This window comes from Pezoporus occidentalis, unplaced genomic scaffold (assembly GCF_034315485.1).
Source record: "Pezoporus occidentalis ecotype Australia unplaced genomic scaffold, CSIRO_AGI_Poc_V1 ctg79, whole genome shotgun sequence".
Taxonomy (NCBI): Eukaryota; Metazoa; Chordata; class Aves; order Psittaciformes; family Psittacidae; genus Pezoporus; species Pezoporus occidentalis.
This window is the reverse complement of record NW_026916147.1, coordinates 2,340,466-2,362,697: the sequence shown is the minus strand read 5'-3', so window position 1 is coordinate 2,362,697 and position 22,232 is coordinate 2,340,466. Positions and strand designations below refer to the sequence as shown.

Below are 22,232 nucleotides of genomic sequence, written 5' to 3'. Positions count from 1 at the left end.
TCCAGCAGGAAAAAAAAAAAACAACCCACAACAAAAAACTGACGCAACAAAAAAACGCAAACATAGCTTGCTTGCTCCCCTCCTTGCTGACGGAATTCTGTATTCCTGCAGGAATCACTGCTAGCTTAAAAGGATTGCCAGCTACCAACCCATTCATATCATATTCTTGGCTTGCACAGTTAAAACAGATCCTTCTGTAAGTTCTGTGCATGACTTATCAATCTACTTTCTACATACACAACTTAAGAGTATGTTAGTCACTATAAAGTGGCAAGTGCTGGAAAATCCCAACATATGAAAAAATTTCCAGACTGAAGAATCACAACTGACAAAACACTTCAGTATTACTGAAATGACAAACTGAAAACTGTAACAGCCATGCTTCAAATGTTTCCATCTTAATTTTCAGAACTCTATGTTTCGATAAATATACATTGTTCTACAACCAGTAATTCTGTACACGAGTCTAAATCCACAGATCTTAGCTGAGCACTGTTTTATACTTGTTTACATTTGCAACAAGCAACAGAAGATCAAGAGCACACATATTTTGTTATAGAACATATTTAATTCGTTTTGTGTTGCATGTATTGCACGTATGATATTCTTGTGAGGTCTTACCATAGACACCACACCTGGAAACAATTTCCAGCAATAAAGGTTCTAATGTTAGTCAATAAATTGAATATGGTCATAGCTGTTACACTCCTTTAGTAAACTGTCTGAGTGTGCCTGCTAAGGATATTTGTGTGACAGGAAAATTTTCTATCATTCAAACTCCTTTCCTTATAAAAATGTATATTTTGCATTTCTTTTCTGAAATCTTCATATGAGAATACTAAGGGTTTATGTTTACATCACATTTAAGAATTTTGAAACTTGTCTCCTATATAGCAGGGCTTCAATTTTAGGCAGACAGCACATCCTAGTGGTGACTCACACTATTCTATGATATTTGGTTTACACAATACCTGCCATAGCTACATAAACACTCTTCTGGTATCCTTCAGTGCACACGCTTTTCTTCTTTCAACTAAGAATGAAGGTGGGATTTTGGAAAGAAGTGACAGTTAATAAAACTGTGATAATTCAGGAACAGGGAATATTTTACAATTGGTTCTATATATCTTTTAAGTAAAACCTGCTTCTAAATATGTACCGTTTCAACTCTTTTTTACACAGAACATACAATGAGCAGTAGTGACATTTGTCCTTCTGTATTCATTTTCCAATAGGAAACATTAACGTTTCTGGTTTTGCTTCAATTTCACCTGTGCAGGTTTACCTGGGAAATATGAGTTAAGGGCTATACATGTTACTAAATACTTAGCTGGTCAATAAAACTATAAAATTAGTCATAAAAAATGGATATAATACAGCATTTTAATTTGTTGTGAGTGTTTTTGCCAGTCAGGTATGCAACACAGTCAGACAGCTGTCTGTTGAAGCAGGCAGCAATCAAGAGAAAGTGAAAACAAAATGTTTTTTAACAGTTAAAACAACAGTTAAAAACAGTTAAAAAATATTTTGTAACTGCCCCATTTAGAGATTTTTACATTACTTCTTAGGTGAAGGGCTGTGAAATATGGGATGCAAAACATTTCGACATATTTCTCACTCTCTGATAATATATTTACAACGTATATCCTCTCAGTGGGAGATACCAGGTAACATGTTTGTCTCTTAAAAGAACAGACCTATAAACAGAGTACTATATCCCTGACAAGATGTATAGGCTGGATCACTGGTGAAACAGCAGGAAGGCACGTCCTGTGTCGAGTTTGGAGAAAAGTAGGCTGAGGGGTGATATCATTGCTCTCTACAGCTTTCTGAGGAGGAGAAGTGGAAAGGGAGGTGCTGATCTCCCTGGTATCTGGTGATAGGATATGTGGAAATGATTCAAAGCTGCGTCAGGGGATGTTTAGACTGGACATCAGGAATCATTTCTTTACCAAGGGGATGATCAAATACTGGAACAGGCTTCCTAGAGAGGTAGGTGGTCGATGCACCTAACCTGTCAGTGTTTAAGAAGCATTTGAAGAATGCCCTTAATAACAGGATTTAACTTTTGGTCAGGCCTGAAGTGGTCGGGCAGTTGGACTAAATAATCATTGTAGTCCCTTCCAATTGAAATATTCTATTCCATTCTCCATTCCTTTCCCTCCCCTTCCCTTCCTTGCTTGCTTTTTGCTGTGGCAGTATTAACCAGAAAGAAGCACACTTTTGCAGCAGAAGCTAATACCATGAAGGAGCGTAGGTAGTGAACATGGACTTGAACCTTTTGTACTGTTCTTCCTTCATATATGGGCTGACATATTGCCGTCCCCTTCTTAAATCAGTTTCAGTTATTCTACAGTAATTTTATTGCCTGATATATTTTTGGTATTGTGTTCACAATCAAAATGTTTAAAATAATCTTACCTGAGAGAAACACATTTTCTGCTATTAATATACGGGTTTTCCAAAGGCTCAAAAATCAAAACTCTATTAAAAGGATCCCCAGCTTTCAGTTCAGCTTCACAGTCTTCTGCTGCTTGAACTCAAGTTCAAGATATTGCTGCCAATCTTAATGCCTTAATTCAGCTGAGATGAAAACTTGCCACAAAGTAGTCCCTGTGCCTCACCTACAGGCAAGTCCATCCTTCCCTATTATAATGCTGAGGAACATATGCAGGCCCTGCATACCCTCTCTTAAAAGGTGAGTGAAAGAGAGAGGTTCCAGCAGCTGAAACTCTGTTAACAATCCCAGAAGAGTACGTATACTGTGTTTTAAAGCTGTGGCTGCACGGTAAGAGTTTTTTGATCGCAGTTCTCAAACATTTTCAGAATGAACACTGACAGAGCCTGTAACAGCAGGTACAACCTAAATGACAGCACTGCCTGCTTCTCAACCAGACCAGATCATTTCCTGGAATAATTTATGTACCAGGGTTTGGGAATCCTTGTCATAAAAAAAACCTCAACAGTAACAAAAGGGAGTTCTCAACAAAAATCTGCTAACTTCTCAGCAGAAAGCCACAAACAAAAAAATGGATAAAAGATTATTTACAGGTAATGCTATTTTCTATAAATCAACGTATTTTTACACCTTATGAAAAAAGCTGTGGTTGGAAGGGACCTCTAGTCATGGTCCACATGACAGTTTTCTTTCTTCACAGGTAAGAGAGTATGATCTTTGTCAGAATTGAAGAATTTTGTTGCAGAGAAGTTGTTGAGCAGCATGTTTTCCACCATATTACGCCACCATATTATTCTATCATAGATTTTATTCCTATGAATACCATAAACGGAATGGTTGATGTTGGAAGGGACCTATAGAGGTCATCTTGTCCAACCCTTCTCAAGGAGGGTTACCTAAACCCACTTGCCCGGGACCATATCCAGTTAGGTGTTGGAGTATTTCTGAAGATGGAAACTCCACAATCTCTCTGGATGGAAAATCCACAACCTCTTCTAGTGCTCAGACACTCTCACATTAAATAAGTGCTTCCTTAGCAAATCATACCAAACATTTTGCTTTGTTACAGAAAACATCCCAAAATCTGTGAATTTTAATTTCTCCTTCATCTGGAGCATGGACTTTTAGCAAAGAGGTATACTGACTCAGTTTAAACTGAATGTTTGTTCTTTACTGCAATTCATATCTGATAAAACTTTGGAAAAGTTTTTGTATTACAGAATTCTACAGGGAGAGCCTTCCTTTGAGAACCAAGTGGCAAGAACACTTCAAAAAATCTTGCTGAATTTCCAAACACTTGGTATGCATTCTTTCCATTCCTTCACAAGAATGATGGATGTGCCCTTCTGAGGAGCTGTGTATGAGGGTTAGTTACACTTTATTATTTCATGCTCACTACTTCCTTTTACACAGCCCCTACTGTTCCATTACTTAATATATTTTGAGGCATTATACATAAAATAAATGAACAAAACTTAGTGCATTGACAAGCAAAGACTGATGTCTATCAACTCCATTCACTGCAACAGGAGCTCATGTTTTAAAATGCCTAACAGCTTAGTGAGATAGTAGGTACCTAACAAGTCTGAAAAATCTGAGTAATCCTGAATTGAAAGAAACTGCATCTTAAGGCACCACTCAAGTTGCTGGTTACAGATGCCTCTGGATCTGAACAACAGCCATTCCCTCCAATGATCATGCACAAAAGAAACAAGGAAGTAATCAGAATGTGATAGCAGCATTTCCATAACAAAGATTAATTTCTTAGAACTGATGACAGCCTTCTCATGGAAAATTAATAACAGACAGAAAAAAAAAGAAATTAAATTGAGTTTTTAACTCTCATTAAGTTTTCATAAAATGCAATAAAAATGCACTAAAGGATGCCAGTGTGAGTAAGCACCAGAGTGGAATGTGAACTAATCAACCGTATACTACTGGATGCACACCTCAAGGAGCTAGCAGTAATATGACCGTAACACAAGAGGGAGATCTGTGATTTTCACGCCCTGAGAATTTGAGTTCAATCCTTACTGTCCACCCCACAGTAAAATTCTGATCAGGCAAGATGGACAGCCCAGTTATCACTAAGGGTCTGCACCTGCAGAAAGTAAGCAGGAAAAATGAGGAAACCTTTGAAACCAATGGTATATAAATAAAAGTAGAATTCATGAATAATAAATACCACATAGTTTTCCAACTGTAATTGTAAAATAGTCTAGAGTTTTTTTTTCCATTTTAATTTAGTAAATTATTTATAGCGTTTCATATACTAAGGAATAATCCCAGTTTATTATGTTTTGACATAACTCTCTTTTAAATAAATTTGAAATTCATGAGAGCTGCATGTACATAATGATTGACATCAACAATAATTTGCATCAGTCTTTCCAGTAGAGGAAAATGATGCTAGTACAGCTGTTATCTTCAAGTTCTGGTGAGTAGCTTTGTTACACTTTTCTGTAATATTAGAAGCCTTAATGGTTAGTGAAGATGTGGTCTGCTTGGTTTTTAGCAATACTTCACATGTAGCCTCTTTCAGAAAACAAGGAAGCTTGTGTGTGTTCCAGAGAGAATTAGTCCCACACAGTGGTGCTAGTTCACTTGCAACCCATACGACACCTAGAAAAGTGATCCTTTCTCTTATGTGTCAACTGCAATTTTTCCACTGTACAATACTTTGAAAAAATTATAAATTCATGAACATGAATCTATGTGTGAGGATAAGATTTCACACAGTTGTTTCCTATATTAATGAAAAACGACTAAGGAACAAGAATATTTATAAATATCAGATTACAAGAATGCTTCATTTTGAGGGCCATATTTTTATTAACTCCTATTATCTGTTACAAAATTATTTTGGTCTATGAAATTATTTTAGAAGCAGAACTGGTTCTTGACAATGGAAGCTTGGCACAATAAAGACAGAACATGCTGTCTGTTCTTTTTAAAAGAGTAGTGAAAAAGGGGATTTGCTAACAAAAGATTCCCTGACAAATGATTAGAAACTTACAGATCAAAACAGTTCATTTTCTGATAAAAATCCAGGATTATTTCTGGGAAGTGAAAGATTTCCAATAAGAACCTTCAGTAGTGGAGATCACTGAAACTAACCTACTACAGTGCTTAAGTATACGCAATTCCACTTACCACAGTTTCAGCACTCTTGTGCTATCTCCATTAAAAATAAAAGAATACCATTATTTTTTTGTAGCAAATACTTACACATATATTATGTTTCCTTTAAGTCTTCTCTAAATACAGTTATTTTAGTCTTTCCTGAAAGTGTCTGCATTTTTAACTTCTGATCATGCTGGTTGCTTCTCAGCAGACACATATTTCCTTTGTTGTTTTTTTTCTTAAATCATGAACAATTTTCCAGTTAAGCCGTTACCAGTGTAAGTAGAACAGAGTGATTGTTCCATCTCTCCTGTGAAAGATACTTTTATTTACATATTTTTGTATAGTTCTGGCATTTTCCAAAGTTGTTTGAGCATCACTTGCTCACACATTTTGATGTGAAATGGTGGAAAACCTCATTTCCTTCTAGACTGTTAGAATTCCCTAAAGCCTTGGTTTTATGATAAAAAATAAAATCTACTTTTGATTTGTTTTGTAGAAAAACCTGCGAAATATTCCAAACAATCTACTTGCAGTATCCCTTTAACCTTTTTGGGGGATTTATATTTACGCACATATTTACAATATGGCTTTACATAACAACTGCCACTGGAGAAGGGTATGCAGTTTAGTAACTCTATTACCTTTCTTGCACAGATTCAGTCTAGTGTACCAATCCCCTGCAGCATCACAGAAAATCAAAGACATCAGCGTTGGAAAGACTTATTAGGTTTTCTAGTCCAATCTTATCTTGATAAAATACTAATTAAAAGCAAGCTACAGTGACTGGCCAGTGAGTATGCTTGTGATAAGCAGTATAAGTAAAGTGAGGTTCCCTTCCTTCAGGAGGGTAGATATAAGCATTAGTTTGGCTTTTTCCCCTTTAACAGCCTTCACAAAACTTAAAGGAACATTATATTGGAGTTTGGGACTTTGACTCTTGACTCAGATTGGGCTGAAACTGGCAGAAAGATTCAATTTCACTGGACGGGTAGTTCAGCCCAGTAATGGTATGACACAATTGTGTCGAGCTTTGCTTTGTAAGAAATCTAACTACAAAGAGCAGACTTGTTTTGGCAAAGATGCCTACTTTGGAACATGAGGCAAGCACACAAAACACCAGTAGATAGAAAAAGATTGGAAAACCTCAAAATAATGACTTGAAGTCTGTGAAGCATTTAAGTTCTCCCCAAGGATTTTTTTGGGGGGCAGTAAATGCTGAAGAAACCCTAAGAGTACTACAAATGATGCAAAAACTTACATGAAAAACATCATTAAGAATGAGCTTTCATCTTGATATTCTCAGGGAAGTGAAAAAAAAAAACCCTTAACACCTAAAAACCAAACCAGTGGTTGTTCTTCAATGAACCAAAGTACAGGAGGAATTAAAAAAAAAAAATCCTCAACTTAAAAAAAAATAAATTATGTTTATTCATTAATGATGTAAATGTTTTCTAACATTTTTGATACATTAATTATTGATAAATTACCAGCATACTTATTTCTAGTACTCATGCATTTGTGTTGTCTGGTTTTCTGGAATTGTTGGACACATTTGGTTTTGGGTCTGCTACATGTTTAAGAAAAGTATTTATATTTACATACTTCCTTTTATTAAATATGACTAAGCTCATTAGCTTCTAATAGACCTACTTGTACCATCTTGCCAAGAATGGGTTACATACAAGGAACAAAGGACAACAGAATAAGCACCTTGGTACTGATTTGATAATACAATACAGAATTTCAGCTCAAAACAATCTAAGACCTGTTCTTCAGTGCCATCATGAACAAACAAGATTCTGTTCACAAGTCTGCCATAACCTTGAGCAAATCACCTCTGCAGCTGAATATTTATCTGTATGTCCTGGGTTCAGCAGTAGCAGTCATGTTTCTCCTTCTTGGTAGCTGGTGCAGTGCAGTGTTTTGACTTTCGGCCTGGGAACAGAACTGATAGCGATGTTTTGGTTTGGCCAAGGACTTTGTGAGCCTCATGCTCTGCCAGGGAGGAGGGGAGGCCAGGAGGAAGCAGAGACAGGACACCTGACCCAAACTGACCAAAGAGTTATTCCATACCACAGCACGTCATGCCCAGGAGGTAACTGGGAGTTAGCTGGAAGGGCTGGGAGACTGCAGGCTTGGAGGAGGTATCGGTCGGAGCTTGGTCGGGCTGGGGGGGGCGAGTTATCGGTTGGCTGGTGGTGAGATGATGTATTCTCTTCCCTTGTTATTTCCTTTATCATTATTATTATTGGTGGTAGCAGTAGTGATTTGTGTTATACCTTAGTTACTAAACTGTTCTTATCTCAACCCGTGGGAGTTGCATTCTTTTCGATTCTCCTCTCCGTCCCTCCGAGAGCAGGGGGAGGGCAAGAAAAGGGGGGGAAGTGAGCGAACGAATTACCTGACTGGGTTTAAACCACGACACTGTAACACAAGGATGAACTCTCAGCTCACTTAAAATGTTTCTTATCCCTAAACTTCAAAATTCAATTTATAGTTAACTCACTAAGCAAATGGTAGAAAAGGCAATCAGGGTATCAGACTTACTACTTAAGGTGGTCAGGGCTGCTGCTGAGATAGTAATTCAGACCACTCTTAGCTCTAGTTAATGGTGGAAAAGAGAAGTACTAGATCAAATTAAACAGGTGATTATCCAGGCAGAAAAGGACTTCATAACTTGCCATCACTTGTAGAGAGAGCTGCCAGTTACTGAGGAGATCAGTAGCAACTTTTCCTCCTAAAACATGGAGAAAGAAAATTTAACAGCCCACGATCATAATCTCCATTTCAGGTTTAGCCAGCATAGCTCAACTGTTGGCTTGTGTGCTGAGTCCAGCTTTACTGACATTTCCTTGAAGCGGATGCGGAAGAGTTACTTTGGCAGTTCATAGCACCCAAACAACTGAACAATTCCTTCCAAGAGTAGCTGCTGCCTCATCCACGCATGTAGCCATGTGAACTATTAGATGTCATATAAATGCAGCATGTGAACGGCCAATCAGATCTTACAAACAGAATCTGTTCACCTTCTGTTAGTTATGTCAACACCAAGATAAGCAGTCTGACAAGTTTTGGGGTTCTACAATTCAACAAATAGGAAACTTTCACCATGCATAGTTCCAATGAAAATATGTTTCCAGTCATTTCCACAATACAGAGATAGTAACTATTCAAAAAAACATGTAGCTCCATTATTGGAATAACAGTCTACACCAGTGGTAAGTTAATAGTGGAAACCCTGGGAAAACAACTGCAATGCAAAGGGAAAAAAGGAGGAAAATAGTCAGGAGTTTAGCTAGAGAGAGAAAAAAAGAGAGACTCCAGTCACTGTTCCTTAGTACCTTACACTCCATATGGTTTCTTACAGCATACCCTTCCCAGCCTCACCTCAAACTACAACCTGCATTTGCCTCCTTCCAAGAATTTACAGCTGCAGCTCCTTGAACATCTGGCAGATTATCACTAATGGTACTAATTTAGTTCAGCACGAGTCCTGTGTTTTCTCAGTTGCTACCATGGAATTAATGAGCACCTTAGCTGTAGCAGTTTTTACAAGCCACTTCAAAAGCAGTATATATTTTGCATCATTCATATATCTGCTGGAGTCTTCATAAAGCCATAAAATTTTTGGGGCTGGAAGCAACCTTAAAGATCATCTAGTTCCAACCCCCTGCCATGGGCAGGGCTACCTTCCACTAGACCAGGTTGCTCCAAGTGCTGTCCAACCTGGCCTTGAACACTGCCAGGGATGGGGCAGCCACAGCTTCGCTGGGGCCTGTGCCAGGGCCTCACCACACTCATAGTGAAGAATTTCTTCCTAATGTCTAATCTAAATCTCCCCTGTCAGTTTAAAGCCATTTCCCCTTGTTTTATGCCTACACGTTCTTGTAAAAAGTCCCTCTCCAGATTTCTTGTGGGGCCCCCTTAGGCACTGGAAGCCTAAGGTCTCCCTGGAGCCTTCTCTTCAGGCTGAACGAGCCCATCTCTCTCAGCCTGCCTCCCTAGCAGAGGTGCTCCAGCCCTCTCATCTTCATGGCCTCCTTTAGACTTGCAGCAGCTCCACACCCCTCTATGTGTTGGGAGCCCCAGAGATGAATGCAGTGCTCATGCCAGGTTCATACCACTACCCATTTTTGTAATTGCTACAGATTGCTCACTTTGCCCGATGTCGGTATCCACTTTGTCCAAAGGTGAGCATCGATTAAGGTGTTTTAGAGAGGCTTTGTTGACGTGTATAGTTATAGCAGCTGTCTCTGTTAACTCAAATTCCTGAAACCTCTGCCTGTTCACACACTTCCTAACATAAATGTCACTAGCTCCGGCTCTCCTTTAAGTCCACAGGCGTGGCGTTTTCCACCCTATCCACTGCCGGCGCAGGTGGCAAGCTTGCTGCTGTCCGTCAGGAAAGACCACTTGCTTCCTCCCCGAGAGGCTCGTCACTTAATGAGTTTTGCCACGAAAGAGGAAGGAACAGGGTGCGTGTGCGTGTGTGTGTGTGTGTGTGTGAATGTGAGGGGGATATCAGTTCATCTGCCGCCAGCCAGGCACAGCTCGGGAAGAAACAACGGCGATGGAGCGCCGCTACCTCAGCCGAACTAACGGTCGTACACGAGAGCACTTGCCCTCCCGCCCCGCGCCAGGTAGCAACCCCGCCTCCCCGCAGGAGAGACCACTGCTGGAGGGGAAGAGGGAAGGGAGACCGGGCCGACACACACGCACCGGCCGGAAGAGACCATTCGCCCATCCTTCCGGGGAGGGCACGGGCGCGCCGCTAGCGGCCACTGCCCCCGGCGCGGCCAGCGGTGGGCGGGGTGCCCACAATAGGCAGGGCGCGCGGGCAATCGCCGCGGCCGCTGAGGCTGGGGTGGGGCAGCAGGAAGTGCTGCCGGGCGGAAGCGCCGCGGGGCGGGGCCGCGCCGCGCTGAGGCGGGCCAGGGCAGGGCCGGGCTGGGCTAAGCTGCGCTGAGGTGGGCGGTGGGGTGCGGAGCGGAGCCGGTAGCTGATGACTGCCTGTGGGGTGTGTGGGTGGCTCCGCTCGTGATGCGCGCCCCGCGGGGGCTGCCGGGCCCGGCGCCGGCCCGCTGAGGCGCCGCGAGCGCCGTCTGGGTGCGAGGAGCCGCCTGGTTCTGCGGGGCAGCGTCGCCGCGGCCATGCCGTGCACCTGCGGGAACTGGCGGCGGTGGATCCGGCCGCTGGTGGTGCTGCTGTACATCGTGGGGCTGCTGGTGGTGGTGCCGCTCTGCGTGTGGGAGCTGCAGAAGCTGGAGGTGAGGGCTGGGGCCGGTGGGTAGCCGCGGGGCTCTGCTGAGAGCGCTTCAGACCCGGGTACCGACCCAGCGAGGAAGAGGGTGGCTTGGAGGAGTGCGGGGCGCTAGTGTGTGTGCTTGCAGTGCTGGTAAAGCACGAACGAAGCAAGATGAAACAGGACGGGAATTCTTTCTCCTTCCGGTTCAATGATAGTGTTTAAACAGTTGGTATGATGTTGAAGAAACGGGAGTCGGTCGATACAGGAGCCTGGCTGGAGCTTTGCCCTGCCCAGAACTTAGGTTTTAACGCTTGGTAGTACTAAAGCGGGCATTCGCAACCTCGTATCTTGGGTAGCTCTGTCTGATCAGGAAGAACTGAGGTAGTAGGTACAGAAGCCTCATTTCTATGCTGGTGGTACCGAAGTATGTCATAATAGTAGTGTATGATTCACTCATATGATAGGATTACTTTTCTAACAGAAAGTAAAATTTTAACTTTAAAAAAATAGATATTGTCAAGTTCAATACCGGCTTGTTTTGCAGGAGGTGAGCTCTTTCATGGTATGATTTTAATCAAGACAGTAAAATCTGTCTTGAGTGTGTTAAAGTTCTGATTTTGAAACCCTGTTCTGATGCTTTTGTATGTTCAACTTAATGGATGTGTGTATTGAAGTGGTATCTGAGATTTCAAAATCATTAAATCTGATACTGGTAGCGAAACTACTCACAAGTGATCTTGGAACCAGAAATCAACAGAAGACTTGGGATGTTGGTGTGCAGTAGGGAATCAGAGAAGAAATTCTCAACCAAAAAAAAAAAGTGTTTGAGAAGAATCTACTATGTTTCTCAGGTTTTGGTACTTAGGATTATTAATATAGTTACTTTTTCAGAGTGTTGGTTTCCAGTTGTAGCCCTGTGTTTTAGCAGACATATACATGTGTATGCACACGTCTACTTCAGATTTTTAAATGTAACTAGTTGAAACTGACTGCTACTTGGAACTTGATTTTAAAGCTAAAAATACTTTAAATCCACAAGCTTTCAGGAACTTTGTAATGAAGCACTGAGCTGAGACAAGTTCCAGAGCTGAAGCAAGGAATTGGTTGTGGCTTTTAGCAAAAATAAATACTGAGCATCACTGTGCTTTTGTAGAATGTTTTGTGTTTGTTGGTGATGGTTTTGTTTGGTTCTGCAAGATTTCTCATCTTTTCCTTGTTTAAGTTTTACTCTAAGCCACAACCACAGATTGCAAGGGAGACTTGTTTTTTGTTAGGAAAACTAAACTTTATATTGGGGATATGTACTTAATGGACATCTTAAAACTTTATTTCATAAAAAAAGAAAGGTAAATTATTTTTCTTGTTATACTAGTAAAACTTTTAAGTATTAGTACTGAAACTTTGATGTTGCATTGTTCTTTTTCTTTGCAAGGTTGGAATTCATACCAAGGCATGGTTTATTGCTGGGATATTTCTACTAATGACTATACCAATATCTCTCTGGGGAATACTACAACACTTAGTCCATTATACTCAACCTGAATTACAGAAACCAATAATAAGGTAAAAGCTCCCATTTTACCTTTGCTACAAATGTTGAATTTAATTCAGACTAAAAATACTACTAGTAATATTAAATGTTCTTTTATTGTAACAGGATTCTATGGATGGTGCCGATTTACAGTTTAGACAGTGTAAGTGTTCTCTTACTGTTAACAGCTTAATAAAATTCTGTTTGCTGGGGAAGTGAGCAGAAAACAATGTCACAGCTAGCAGAAACTGTGCTGCATGGAGAGTCGCAGTCCTAGAAATGTCTGGGCATTCTTATTTATGGAGTATGTTAGAAGTCTAGTTCTAGTGATACTACGTTCTTCTTGTGGAGCTTATGGGATTGCTTTTGCTAACCCTTTTTAAACCTGGTCCTTGAGTATCATTTATGCCAGTTGTGGAAAGGGGCATGAAAAAAGCCTGCTTTTGGTCCTTCCATCTTCAGTCACAGCTGAACTGGAAAACAGTGATCCAAGTACTGTCTCAAAATTCAGTGTGTTACTTTTCTTTCCCAAATCATGCTTAGTGCTAAAATTCTTCCTTTTTGCTTCAGGAGGCAAAGGATAAGGTCCCACAAAAAAATTCATTCTCGGTATTTTATGCCATAGAATTGGCCATAGCAGATATGGTTCATGTAAATATGTCACCTGTGGAGATGATTTCAGCCTGGGCTAAGCAACAGACTGTGCAGGATGTGTGTTTACATGTTGTCATCACCTCCTGACATCGCAAATATTTGTTTCCTCCATAAAAGACAGGTTTCCAGGAACTTTTCCTTTGATATTTTTGTTTTGTTTTGCTTTTTGTTCTTATCCCCCCCTCAATCTCATGAGTGTTTCTGAAGTGTCATCCTATATATGTGAAAGACTGGGATTTAAAGAGATCTTCAGAGTGAAGGAGAGTGGGGAACAAAACTTTACCTGTTTTTTGTGGGGAATGTCAAGTACCTCAGGTTGCTATTTCAGTTTGAAGTACAGAATTTTCCTTTGGAAGCAAATTACCTGCTAAGTAAATGAGCTCTAGCCAGGCATTCAGGGATATTTCTGACATACTGAAATCTTTCTTCAGGCTCCTGGATCTTTTGGCCTTTGCTGCATATATGGTGTCCTCCTAGAGTGCTTAATCTGAGTTGAACATAAAGTTCCCAGATTCAAATGCTGTATTCTCAGTTTGCTGATTGCAGTATTGCAACTTCCACAAAGGTTTTGCACTATCTGTCATCTCTAGTATTTCTTAACTGTGATGAGGATGTGAAGCATCTTCTTCATAGTTCTATTAAGAAGGTCAGAGAAGGCACATTTGCTCTGTTACAACCTAGGGAAGCAACATAAACTCAAAAGAGCTGCCTCTTTAACATGCACACACCACACACCCCCAACCAGACAAAAATCAAAACCAGCAGGACAGGTTGCACTGAACAGTTTCAGTGTGATACTCAAAATTGGAAGCTCTGACAGCTGATGCATAATCACAGTTCTGAAGAAAAAAAAAAAAACAACCCAAGAAAAAAGAATAAACAAATGACCCCAAATCACTTTTCTGTCTGAAATTCTGGTTTAGAGGAATGACTACCACTTTAAGTCTAATCTGTTACACTCTTCCTATATTTTGCAAATATGCCAGAGCAAACATTTACATGTTGGAAACCAAAATAAATCAGATCAGCTCTGTACTGTCAGGCTAAAAATGTAGTTTTCAAACCCATATTGACAACGAATATGTGAATATGGGGAAACAGTTCTGTCTTGTCTCTTGAAAGGAGTAGGTTATGTGTAAGAGCCATCTCCTTAGTTACTTTTTAAATGAAAGACTGAATTGTGTGGTCAAAGATACAGAGCATCTCCTGCACAGTGCTGTAAGCGTTTGAAGCAGCAGAGATAAAACCTGAAAATGTACTAGTATTTCTACAGAACGTTATTTTTTTTAGCTGTAGCGTCACACTCTCATCAGCCAAATGCTTCAAGCCCTGTTTAATTAGTGCTTGCTGCCTGATGAAGTATTGCTTGCTGAACTAGCCAGCCAGTGTTGTTATTGGAATCACTTTGGTCTTTCTTGCATGTAATCTTTTATGTACTTCTCTTCTTACAGTGGATAGCTTTGAAATACCCCAACATTGCAATATATGTGGATACATGTCGAGAATGCTATGAAGCTTATGTCATCTATAACTTTATGGTTTTTCTTTCAAATTATCTAACCAACCGGTATCCAAACCTCGTATTAATAATAGAAGCAAAAGATCAGCAGAGACATCTGCCACCTCTATGTTGTTGTCCGTCGTGGGCTATGGGAGAGTGAGTATATGATGACATCTTACAATTTTAACCTGTGTAATCGGATACAAATGTTTTGTTTTCATATTTAGTAGTATAACTTTTGCTTGGCAGAGTTTATCAACTATGATTGCCTACTGAAAGCAGCTGTAAACATGTAAAACACCGTATTAATCACACTTACTTCTCTAACATGCATTAACTCAGGTGGTGCTGAAGGAAACTTCTGGGTTTTGAAAAGTACTGGGAAAACGTCCCCTTGAATTTGCTTCCTTTGCCATCAGTATGTTTGCCAAAACCTTTATGTAGACCAGATAGCCTATTGCTTTTACAGGTGAAGGACAGAAGGCCATATGCCCCTGAACTGTTTGTTTCTGCATGCTTAATCTGATAAGCATCTCTTAAGAGATTTTGATAAAGCTCTTTAAAATATTAAAGAAAAACCATGAAAGTAAGTCATTCTTAAATACCTTCCAGCACAGTGAAAATTGCATTCTTTTTGTTTAGCCCAGAAAGAAGTTTTCCATGCCTAAATGGTAAATTATTGAATATTTCCTGTTAGGTGTCTATGAAAGTCTAGGGTTTTCTGTAATGTGCATATACACACTGTAACTGTAGTACCTGAAGTCCTGGAAGTAGAAGTTGAAAGTACCGTGAAATAAAAATTCAGTTTAACTGCTGAGAGCAGGAAACTTCCATAAATGAATTGTCTTTAATTTCTTGTACAATGAATTTTGTCTTTCTCTTGCAGAGTTTTATTATTTAGATGCAAACTGGGTGTTTTGCAGTACACTGTTGTCAGACCATTTACTACCATTATTGCTTTGTAAGTATGCTCATAAATAATTAATATTGGTCTTCAGGATACAATTTTGAGTTATGCTGGAAAGAATTTTCATGCCCTTTTTATTGAACTGAGGCAGTTTGAAAGCAGACTCATTGTGTTACATGCTTAATGCGTCCCAGCAATTTGAATCAATCTATGATTTCTTTATGACTTCCCTATAGCAAATGACTACTTGCAGAATTGAAATAAATACTTAATGCCTTCTGCTGATAGCAGTGGGAGAGAATGTTAAGTGCTGTTGATGTGGGGAAAAAACATTTTCATGATCTCTTAATTTTTAGAGGTTTGTTTTTTTTTTTTTTACTTCTCCCTTTTCTCCCTGACTTCAACAGTTGGTATTTTTAAAGTCAGGTTCATGGAACTTTCTAAATTTTGTTAAACTTTGTGTGTGACAGACCTGACTATGCCATCATACATGTTGTATAACCTGTTGTTATAAAGGAATAGCAGGCAGCTAATGCATGTTGGTGCTGAAAGCTTAATTTCATGAACTCTGTATTGGTGGTCATTACTGTTAATTCTGTGGGACTGTGGAAGAAATTGCTACTCCCAAAGAATATCCATATAAATATTGGCTGTAGGTGTTCTAACAGTTAAAAGCAAAAAAAAGTTAAAACCACACAATGTTTAGTTGTTGAATTAATTGAATTTCATTGAAACGCTGTTTTGTCTATAGGAAATGCATACTGTATTTTCCATGCCATATGCTGTTGGAAAGTGATTTTTGTGCATATCCCCCAGTGCCTATATTTGAGTTCCAAAAGAGATTTTGGATTCTAACCGCTGATGGGTGTAATGAAGATACAGCACTTAAAAGAAGCTGATCTTTTACTGTGTAGTTTTTAACTCTAAAAATTCTTTCAGAATTTGTGAACTAGTGGGAGTGTATGATGAAGGAAATTTCAGCTTCAACAATGCCTGGACTTACCTGGTTATACTTAACAACATGTCACAGCTAGTGAGTATCAAGAGTGCATCTTTCTGCTCTTTTAACCTAGTGTATTAATATTACTGGAGTCTTCTGTGTGAACTGTTGACAGGAATTTTGTTAATGTCTGGCAGTTCTTATGGGTAGACTATTTCTCACTCTAAATCAAAGTTACTATCTGTTAAATATTATATATGCAAAATATTAGAAAAACAGATAATCTAAATCCTTTCTTATTTTTAACTATGAAGTCCTACAAAGTAATAGTGTCCTCTCTACCCTGAACTGTTTGATGAGTGAAGTGATGTGGCCTAGGCATGTTAGAGCTGCAGACTTGTCTCTGCAGAAGAGTTAACTTCACCCACTGGTGTAGCTTCCTGCCAGCACACAGCACTGGCTACCTTAAAAATACTGTGTTAAAAGCTGGTGGTAACAATATTGACAGGAAAAAAAAAAAACAAACAACAAACTGTGTATTCAGTGTGGAGATTCTGGCCTGCCTGACACCTTGTGGTGTTGGTTCAGCTGCCAGATGATGTCAGGGTAAGAGTAAGATGTCAGCCCCTGGACGTGAAAATTTCATTTCTGGAGGTCAGGGATTGCATTTAGTGGCTTGCTGGGAATGCAGAGGAATAATTTTCTGCTTGACCTGGGGCATGGTATACATGAGCTGTTGCAAGAAAAAGCAGCAGCTCTGGCTCCTTGCTACTTAGCCTTCTAGCTTCCAACCTTCTTCCTTCTCTTGGCCACAGCAGCAGGACTCAGAACAGCGTAACTTCCCATCTGGAAAGGGCTTCCTCCTCCTACTGCCACCCCTGTGTTTGATGGGTGGCTGTCACAGAAGGTGTTCTAATTTATTTCTGCTGTGACAACACTCCCAGAAGCAGCACGTACTTCTATATGTACTGGTTGACATGATTGCTTGAAGAAACTTGATAGTAAGAGGCTAGGAGAGTATGTGTGAAAAGGGCAGATAGATTCCTTAGGTTTGGCTATACATCAGTTTGGTTGCTTGCAGTTGTCATTAATAGGAAATACGTTCAGATTAGCAGTGAAGATTGCATTCATTGCCTCATCTCTCATAAAGAGGCAACATTTGAGGTGTTCCTAACAGAAGGCTGAAAGAACATGTCCTTTTTGTTCCATTTTCCCTAGCTTGGCATTGAAAAGATTTTATGGGACCTTCCTATGCTTTGCTTGAGTGTGTAGACAGATGACCTTTGTCTGCCAATACCATGAATTTCAGAAATACAATTCCAGGCAAAAAAAAGAGGTCTGCTTTAAAACAGCAAGGCAAAGATTGCATAAATTCAGAGCCTCTTGTCTAAAATAGCTTTTTAAGTTTGTGTTGTGCTGTGATATATTCTTTAACTCAAGAGATGCTGTAAAACAACTCCCTCGCGAAATAAACAAGTATTTTGAAAGCAAATAAACAAGTATTTTTTTCATTTTCTTGTTAGTTTGCTATGTATTGTCTGGTGCTGTTTTATAAAGTGCTACGTGACGAACTGAACCCTATCCAACCTGTTGGCAAGTTCCTCTGTGTGAAGATGGTAGTTTTTGTTTCTTTCTGGTAAGTGAATTATTTACTCATTACTTCTTGCTCTCAGGGTAGATCATAAAAGAGCTAAAAAAAAAAAAGCTATATTGTTACTGAGTTTAGAGCCCTCAAAAAATCTACCCATAATACTAGTAAAGTATTGTGAGGGGGGAAGGGTGCTCATACACTGGGCACAGCAGTCTTGTTCACCTATTTTTCAGACTTGGTATTTTGTAAGGTGATGCTCAAGAGCATAGTTTATTTTAGAATCTTCACTTGCATGTATTTCAAAAGAAAAAAAATATTTTTTTCTTTTTAAAGTAAAAAAAAAGGCAACTGGTTTTCAAAGTAAGGGACTATAAGTTAACCATGAATTACTATTTAAGCATAGCTCACAATTGGCTGCTAATGAATAAGTGCATTTGACTGTCTGAACATTAGGGCTGAACATATGGGCTGCAGTTAATACCCTGAAAGAGAAGCAACTTGTTCTAATAACCAACTGAAACAACAGACTCTTATTTGGTTATGTTCTCAGGTGATCTTTAGGACCACAGATGAATGACATCTCTTTTAAGTCTGTTTTCTTCCTCTTAAAATCTAAATACATAAACAGTATGGGTTTTGTGAGGTTCTTCCTGTGTGTACATACAAACAGGACTCATGTACCAGCTTTATTTGCAGGGTTTTTGGCACTACTGTTACAACAGCAACAATAATTATATATTAAAATAATCTTTGTAGGCAAGCTGTGCTTATTGCATTGTTGGTGAAAGTTGGCGTTATTTCTGAGAAACACACCTGGGAATGGCAAAGTGTGGAAGCTGTAGCCACGGGCCTACAGGTAGGAGCAGACAATGAGTTCTTACGAATGGCTGTATATAGGGTGACACAGCTGATCTCAAGCAAATATTGTCATGCTTACTTTAATTAACACAGGCTAGATTCGTACTGAATTTAGTATAACTTAGCCTGAGTTTCAGCCAGTCACCCCAAGTGAGTTTTACGCTCAACACTTTTTATTTCCATGTGTTGGGCAGAAGTATACCCCAGTTAAATACTTCCTTGCATTTCTTCTTGCAATAATTCATTGCAGAGCTGCTGCTTGTTGAATATTTGCTTTCAGCAAGTCAGTCCCTCAGGCAAGGACTAATTCCTGTATGTATATAGCACATGTGGCTCTCCAAAGCCTGCTGAGAATATCCTGCCTCTGGCGGAAAAATAGCTGATGCCAGTATCCCAAGGCAATTGCAGTCTTTCAGTTACAAAAGAAACCCAGAACTATTTTTCTGCAGTTACGAATGATTAAATCAATCTCTCTCTCTCATTGCAGGATTTTATCATTTGTGTTGAGATGTTCCTGGCAGCTATTGCACATCACTACAGTTTTTCCTACAAACCTTACGTTCAAGAAGCAGAAGAAGGGTCATGCTTTGACTCTTTTCTTGCAATGTGGGATATTTCTGATATAAGGGCAGATATATCAGAACAGGTTCGAAATGTTGGTAAGTAACAGGCTGATCTGAATAATCTGTTAACAGCAGGTGTATTTTCAGCTTCATTTTTTTTGTTGGTTTTTTTATTGGAAAGACATCCTTTTATTTATTAAAGCTAACAATGTCCATATAAAAAATCTTACAAGACAAAGCCTCATCTTCTAATTTAACATGCCTGTTTTAGAGTTGATGTGTTCGAAGACCTTGGTATAGTGCTGGAAGTATTAAAAAGTATTTTCATTTGGCATAATTCTAGGAAGGACAGTTTTGGGCCAGCCAAGGAAAATGTTTTTTGCTGAGGATCATGAACAAAATGAGCATACGAGTCTACTGTCTTCATCTACTCAAGACCCAATTTCAGATGCTTCTTCGATGCCATCTTCCCCCATGGGCCACTACCAGGGGTTTGGACACACTGTGACACCTCTTACAACACCGACGACAGCCCCTGCAGTAGATGGTATTTATAACACTAATGCTGTTGAAGATGCTGAGGAGTCACCTGAACTAGAGCACAATTTATCAGAAAAAGCTCTGGATAAAAGTTAGACTCACCTTTTCCTTGAACGTCTGAAGGAGTCTGTGAGATGCTTGCCACACATATTCTGTTAACATATACTCCTAGTGATGGAAGTTTGAAAAGCTTGGAAAAGCTGCTGTGCGGACAGGAACAGGATATGGCTGCAACTGACAGCTGAATTTGGAACCAATAATGGATATATCTGTGAGTACCCCATGAATATAAACCACGCACACTGGAACAGTTTCTGCATACATTTAAGAATCAACTCCTTAAACTGCTAAACGCTTACACAACATGTCAAAATTACGCTGACTTTTCTTAATACAAGAGAAGTATTTGAAAAAATACTCTGGTCTTCTAAAGATGAAGTGTAAGTGCTGCTAGTGATGGAAAAACTTAATTTCAAGAATGTAATTTAAGGAGGGCAGTAGCAAAAAGTGTTTGTATTAGCTTTGGTTGTCCTCTTAACAGTGGTTAACTTCCATGCTCCAATGCTGAGTGGAGTGTGGGTGAAATGGAAACTTCTGTACAGATGCCATCACCTTCCCCTTCTCATAGCTAAATAAAACCCCTTCATGAAGATGAATTATTACAGAGCATCAGTGAAGCATCTATACAATGCAAGCATTCCTTTCAGGCCTCGCTATGAAATTCCATGCCCAGCACATACAGTTGGCGCTGTTGTTCTTGTAGCTCATGATTTGTCTTTTACATTCAGCTGAGACAGCTGGGATGATAGGTTCTGGATTAATACCTTACAATTGACTTTTTTTCCTATCCTTCTAAAACAAGAGTAATGGTTACTACCTTAAAATATGGGGGGAGGGAATAAAGGATGTCAAAAAGGAGTTACAAACCAAAACTGCTTTCTTAATATTGGGCTACAGTAAATTATTTAACACTTAAGTTTGTTCTTTTTTTAAGCTGTTAAAGCAGGATACCTTGACAATGTGTCTGTAGTAATTTGTATTCATAAATTTGTGTGTATGTGTGATTACTGTATTATGCTTCTAGTATAGCCTGGATCCAAATGTAAGAGGCGATTTTGCCTACCAACCCCCAGAAAAGACCTTTGCTAAGGTAAAACTAAGTAGGTAGTCTAGTACTGGAGTTACCGGCATTAGATGTCTGACTAAGAAGTATGCTTGTATCAAAACATTATTTTGCAAAACTGACAGAATCAGAGGACTGTTGTTTTTATCCCATTATCAGATTTTTACTCCTGTTGCATGTTCGCAATCTGACAAAAAACCCTACAGCACTGACCTTTTAAATGACACCTAAAGGCTCTTTTCTAGCATTGTTAGCATTTACAAGATAATGTTTAACTTCTGGCTGTCCCAGTAAATTCATCTAAGTGCTTTTTGATTTGTTTGGGGTTTTTTTTGTTTTGTTTTGTTTTTTTTTTTTGCAGTACTAGTGTGATGTAAATATTGCGCCTTACTCACTAGGCTGCATATTTTACAGGTGACTGTATTTGCTGTATCTGAACTTAGTGGGAAAGTGCAAATCATAATTTTCAATTTGCCAAGTCATTGCCTTTGTTGTAAATAAGCAATTAAAGATTTTATTTAAACTCTTCACCTTCTTGCAATTTGACTTACTGTTGCAGTAATTTAAAGAGTGGGAATGACACATGAATACAGCTGCCCTCTTCATGGAAGAGGGGGATCTGCAGTGTAAATAACACAAGAGTGTGCTTTCAGTACTTTAAGGATTGCACTGAAAAGGGAATTCACTGAGCTTCTGAAGAATCAAAATCTCCTGATCTGTGCTTGAGTCCAGGTATCTTTTTATCCATGTAATAGACATGTTCTAAACTGAAGCAGCTTGCAAAGGCTCACAATGCCTGTAAGCTTCCACTTCAGTCACTACTGGAAAATAACTAATTTCCTGCATGTATACAGGGGATTAGTAGAAGTATCTGAAGGATCAGAGCTGCTGGAAGCCAAGTACCTGTTCAGTAACCAACACACTGAAGCAATTGGTTTAATACCTGAAGTTAGGTGTGTTTGGTGTAAAACTTGGGTATGGTGCAGAGAGGGGGCTTTGGTAGGAGAAGAGCTAGTTAAGCATCTTGGTTACTTCTGTCACGGCATTTCTGGAAAGCTACAAAGTTATTTTACTATAGAGCAGTTATTCCATGTGCACACTATTCCTGCTTTTTTCTTTCTGGGAGAAAAGTTATTTTTTTCATTACAGTAGCTTACAGGAACACACCTTTCCATTAAGGATTGCTACTGAATTT

General features: G+C 39.4%; 1 protein-coding gene across 1 annotated transcript; it reads left to right on the top strand.

The window, feature by feature from the left end:
• Window positions 1-10,533: 10,533 nt before the first annotated feature.
• TMEM184C (transmembrane protein 184C) lies at window positions 10,534-21,567 on the top strand. Its single transcript, XM_062602863.1, has 10 exons — window positions 10,534-10,851; window positions 12,262-12,392; window positions 12,487-12,523; window positions 14,466-14,671; window positions 15,402-15,476; window positions 16,362-16,455; window positions 17,886-17,998; window positions 18,710-18,809; window positions 19,299-19,470; window positions 19,718-21,567. The coding sequence occupies exons 1-10, from the start codon at window positions 10,735-10,737 to the stop codon at window positions 20,008-20,010; spliced, it is 1,338 nt and encodes a 445-aa protein (XP_062458847.1). The 5' UTR covers window positions 10,534-10,734; the 3' UTR covers window positions 20,011-21,567.
• Window positions 21,568-22,232: the final 665 nt, after the last annotated feature.

Coding starts and splice junctions, on each gene's coding strand:
- TMEM184C (XM_062602863.1), top strand. CDS start 10,735: ATGCCGTGCACCTGCGGGAACTGGCGGCGGTGGATCCGGCCGCTGGTG. Junction 14,672..15,401: donor CCGTCGTGGGCTATGGGAGA/GTGAGTATATGA, acceptor TTTCTCTTGCAG/AGTTTTATTATTTAGATGCA. Junction 16,456..17,885: donor TTAACAACATGTCACAGCTA/GTGAGTATCAAG, acceptor TTTTCTTGTTAG/TTTGCTATGTATTGTCTGGT.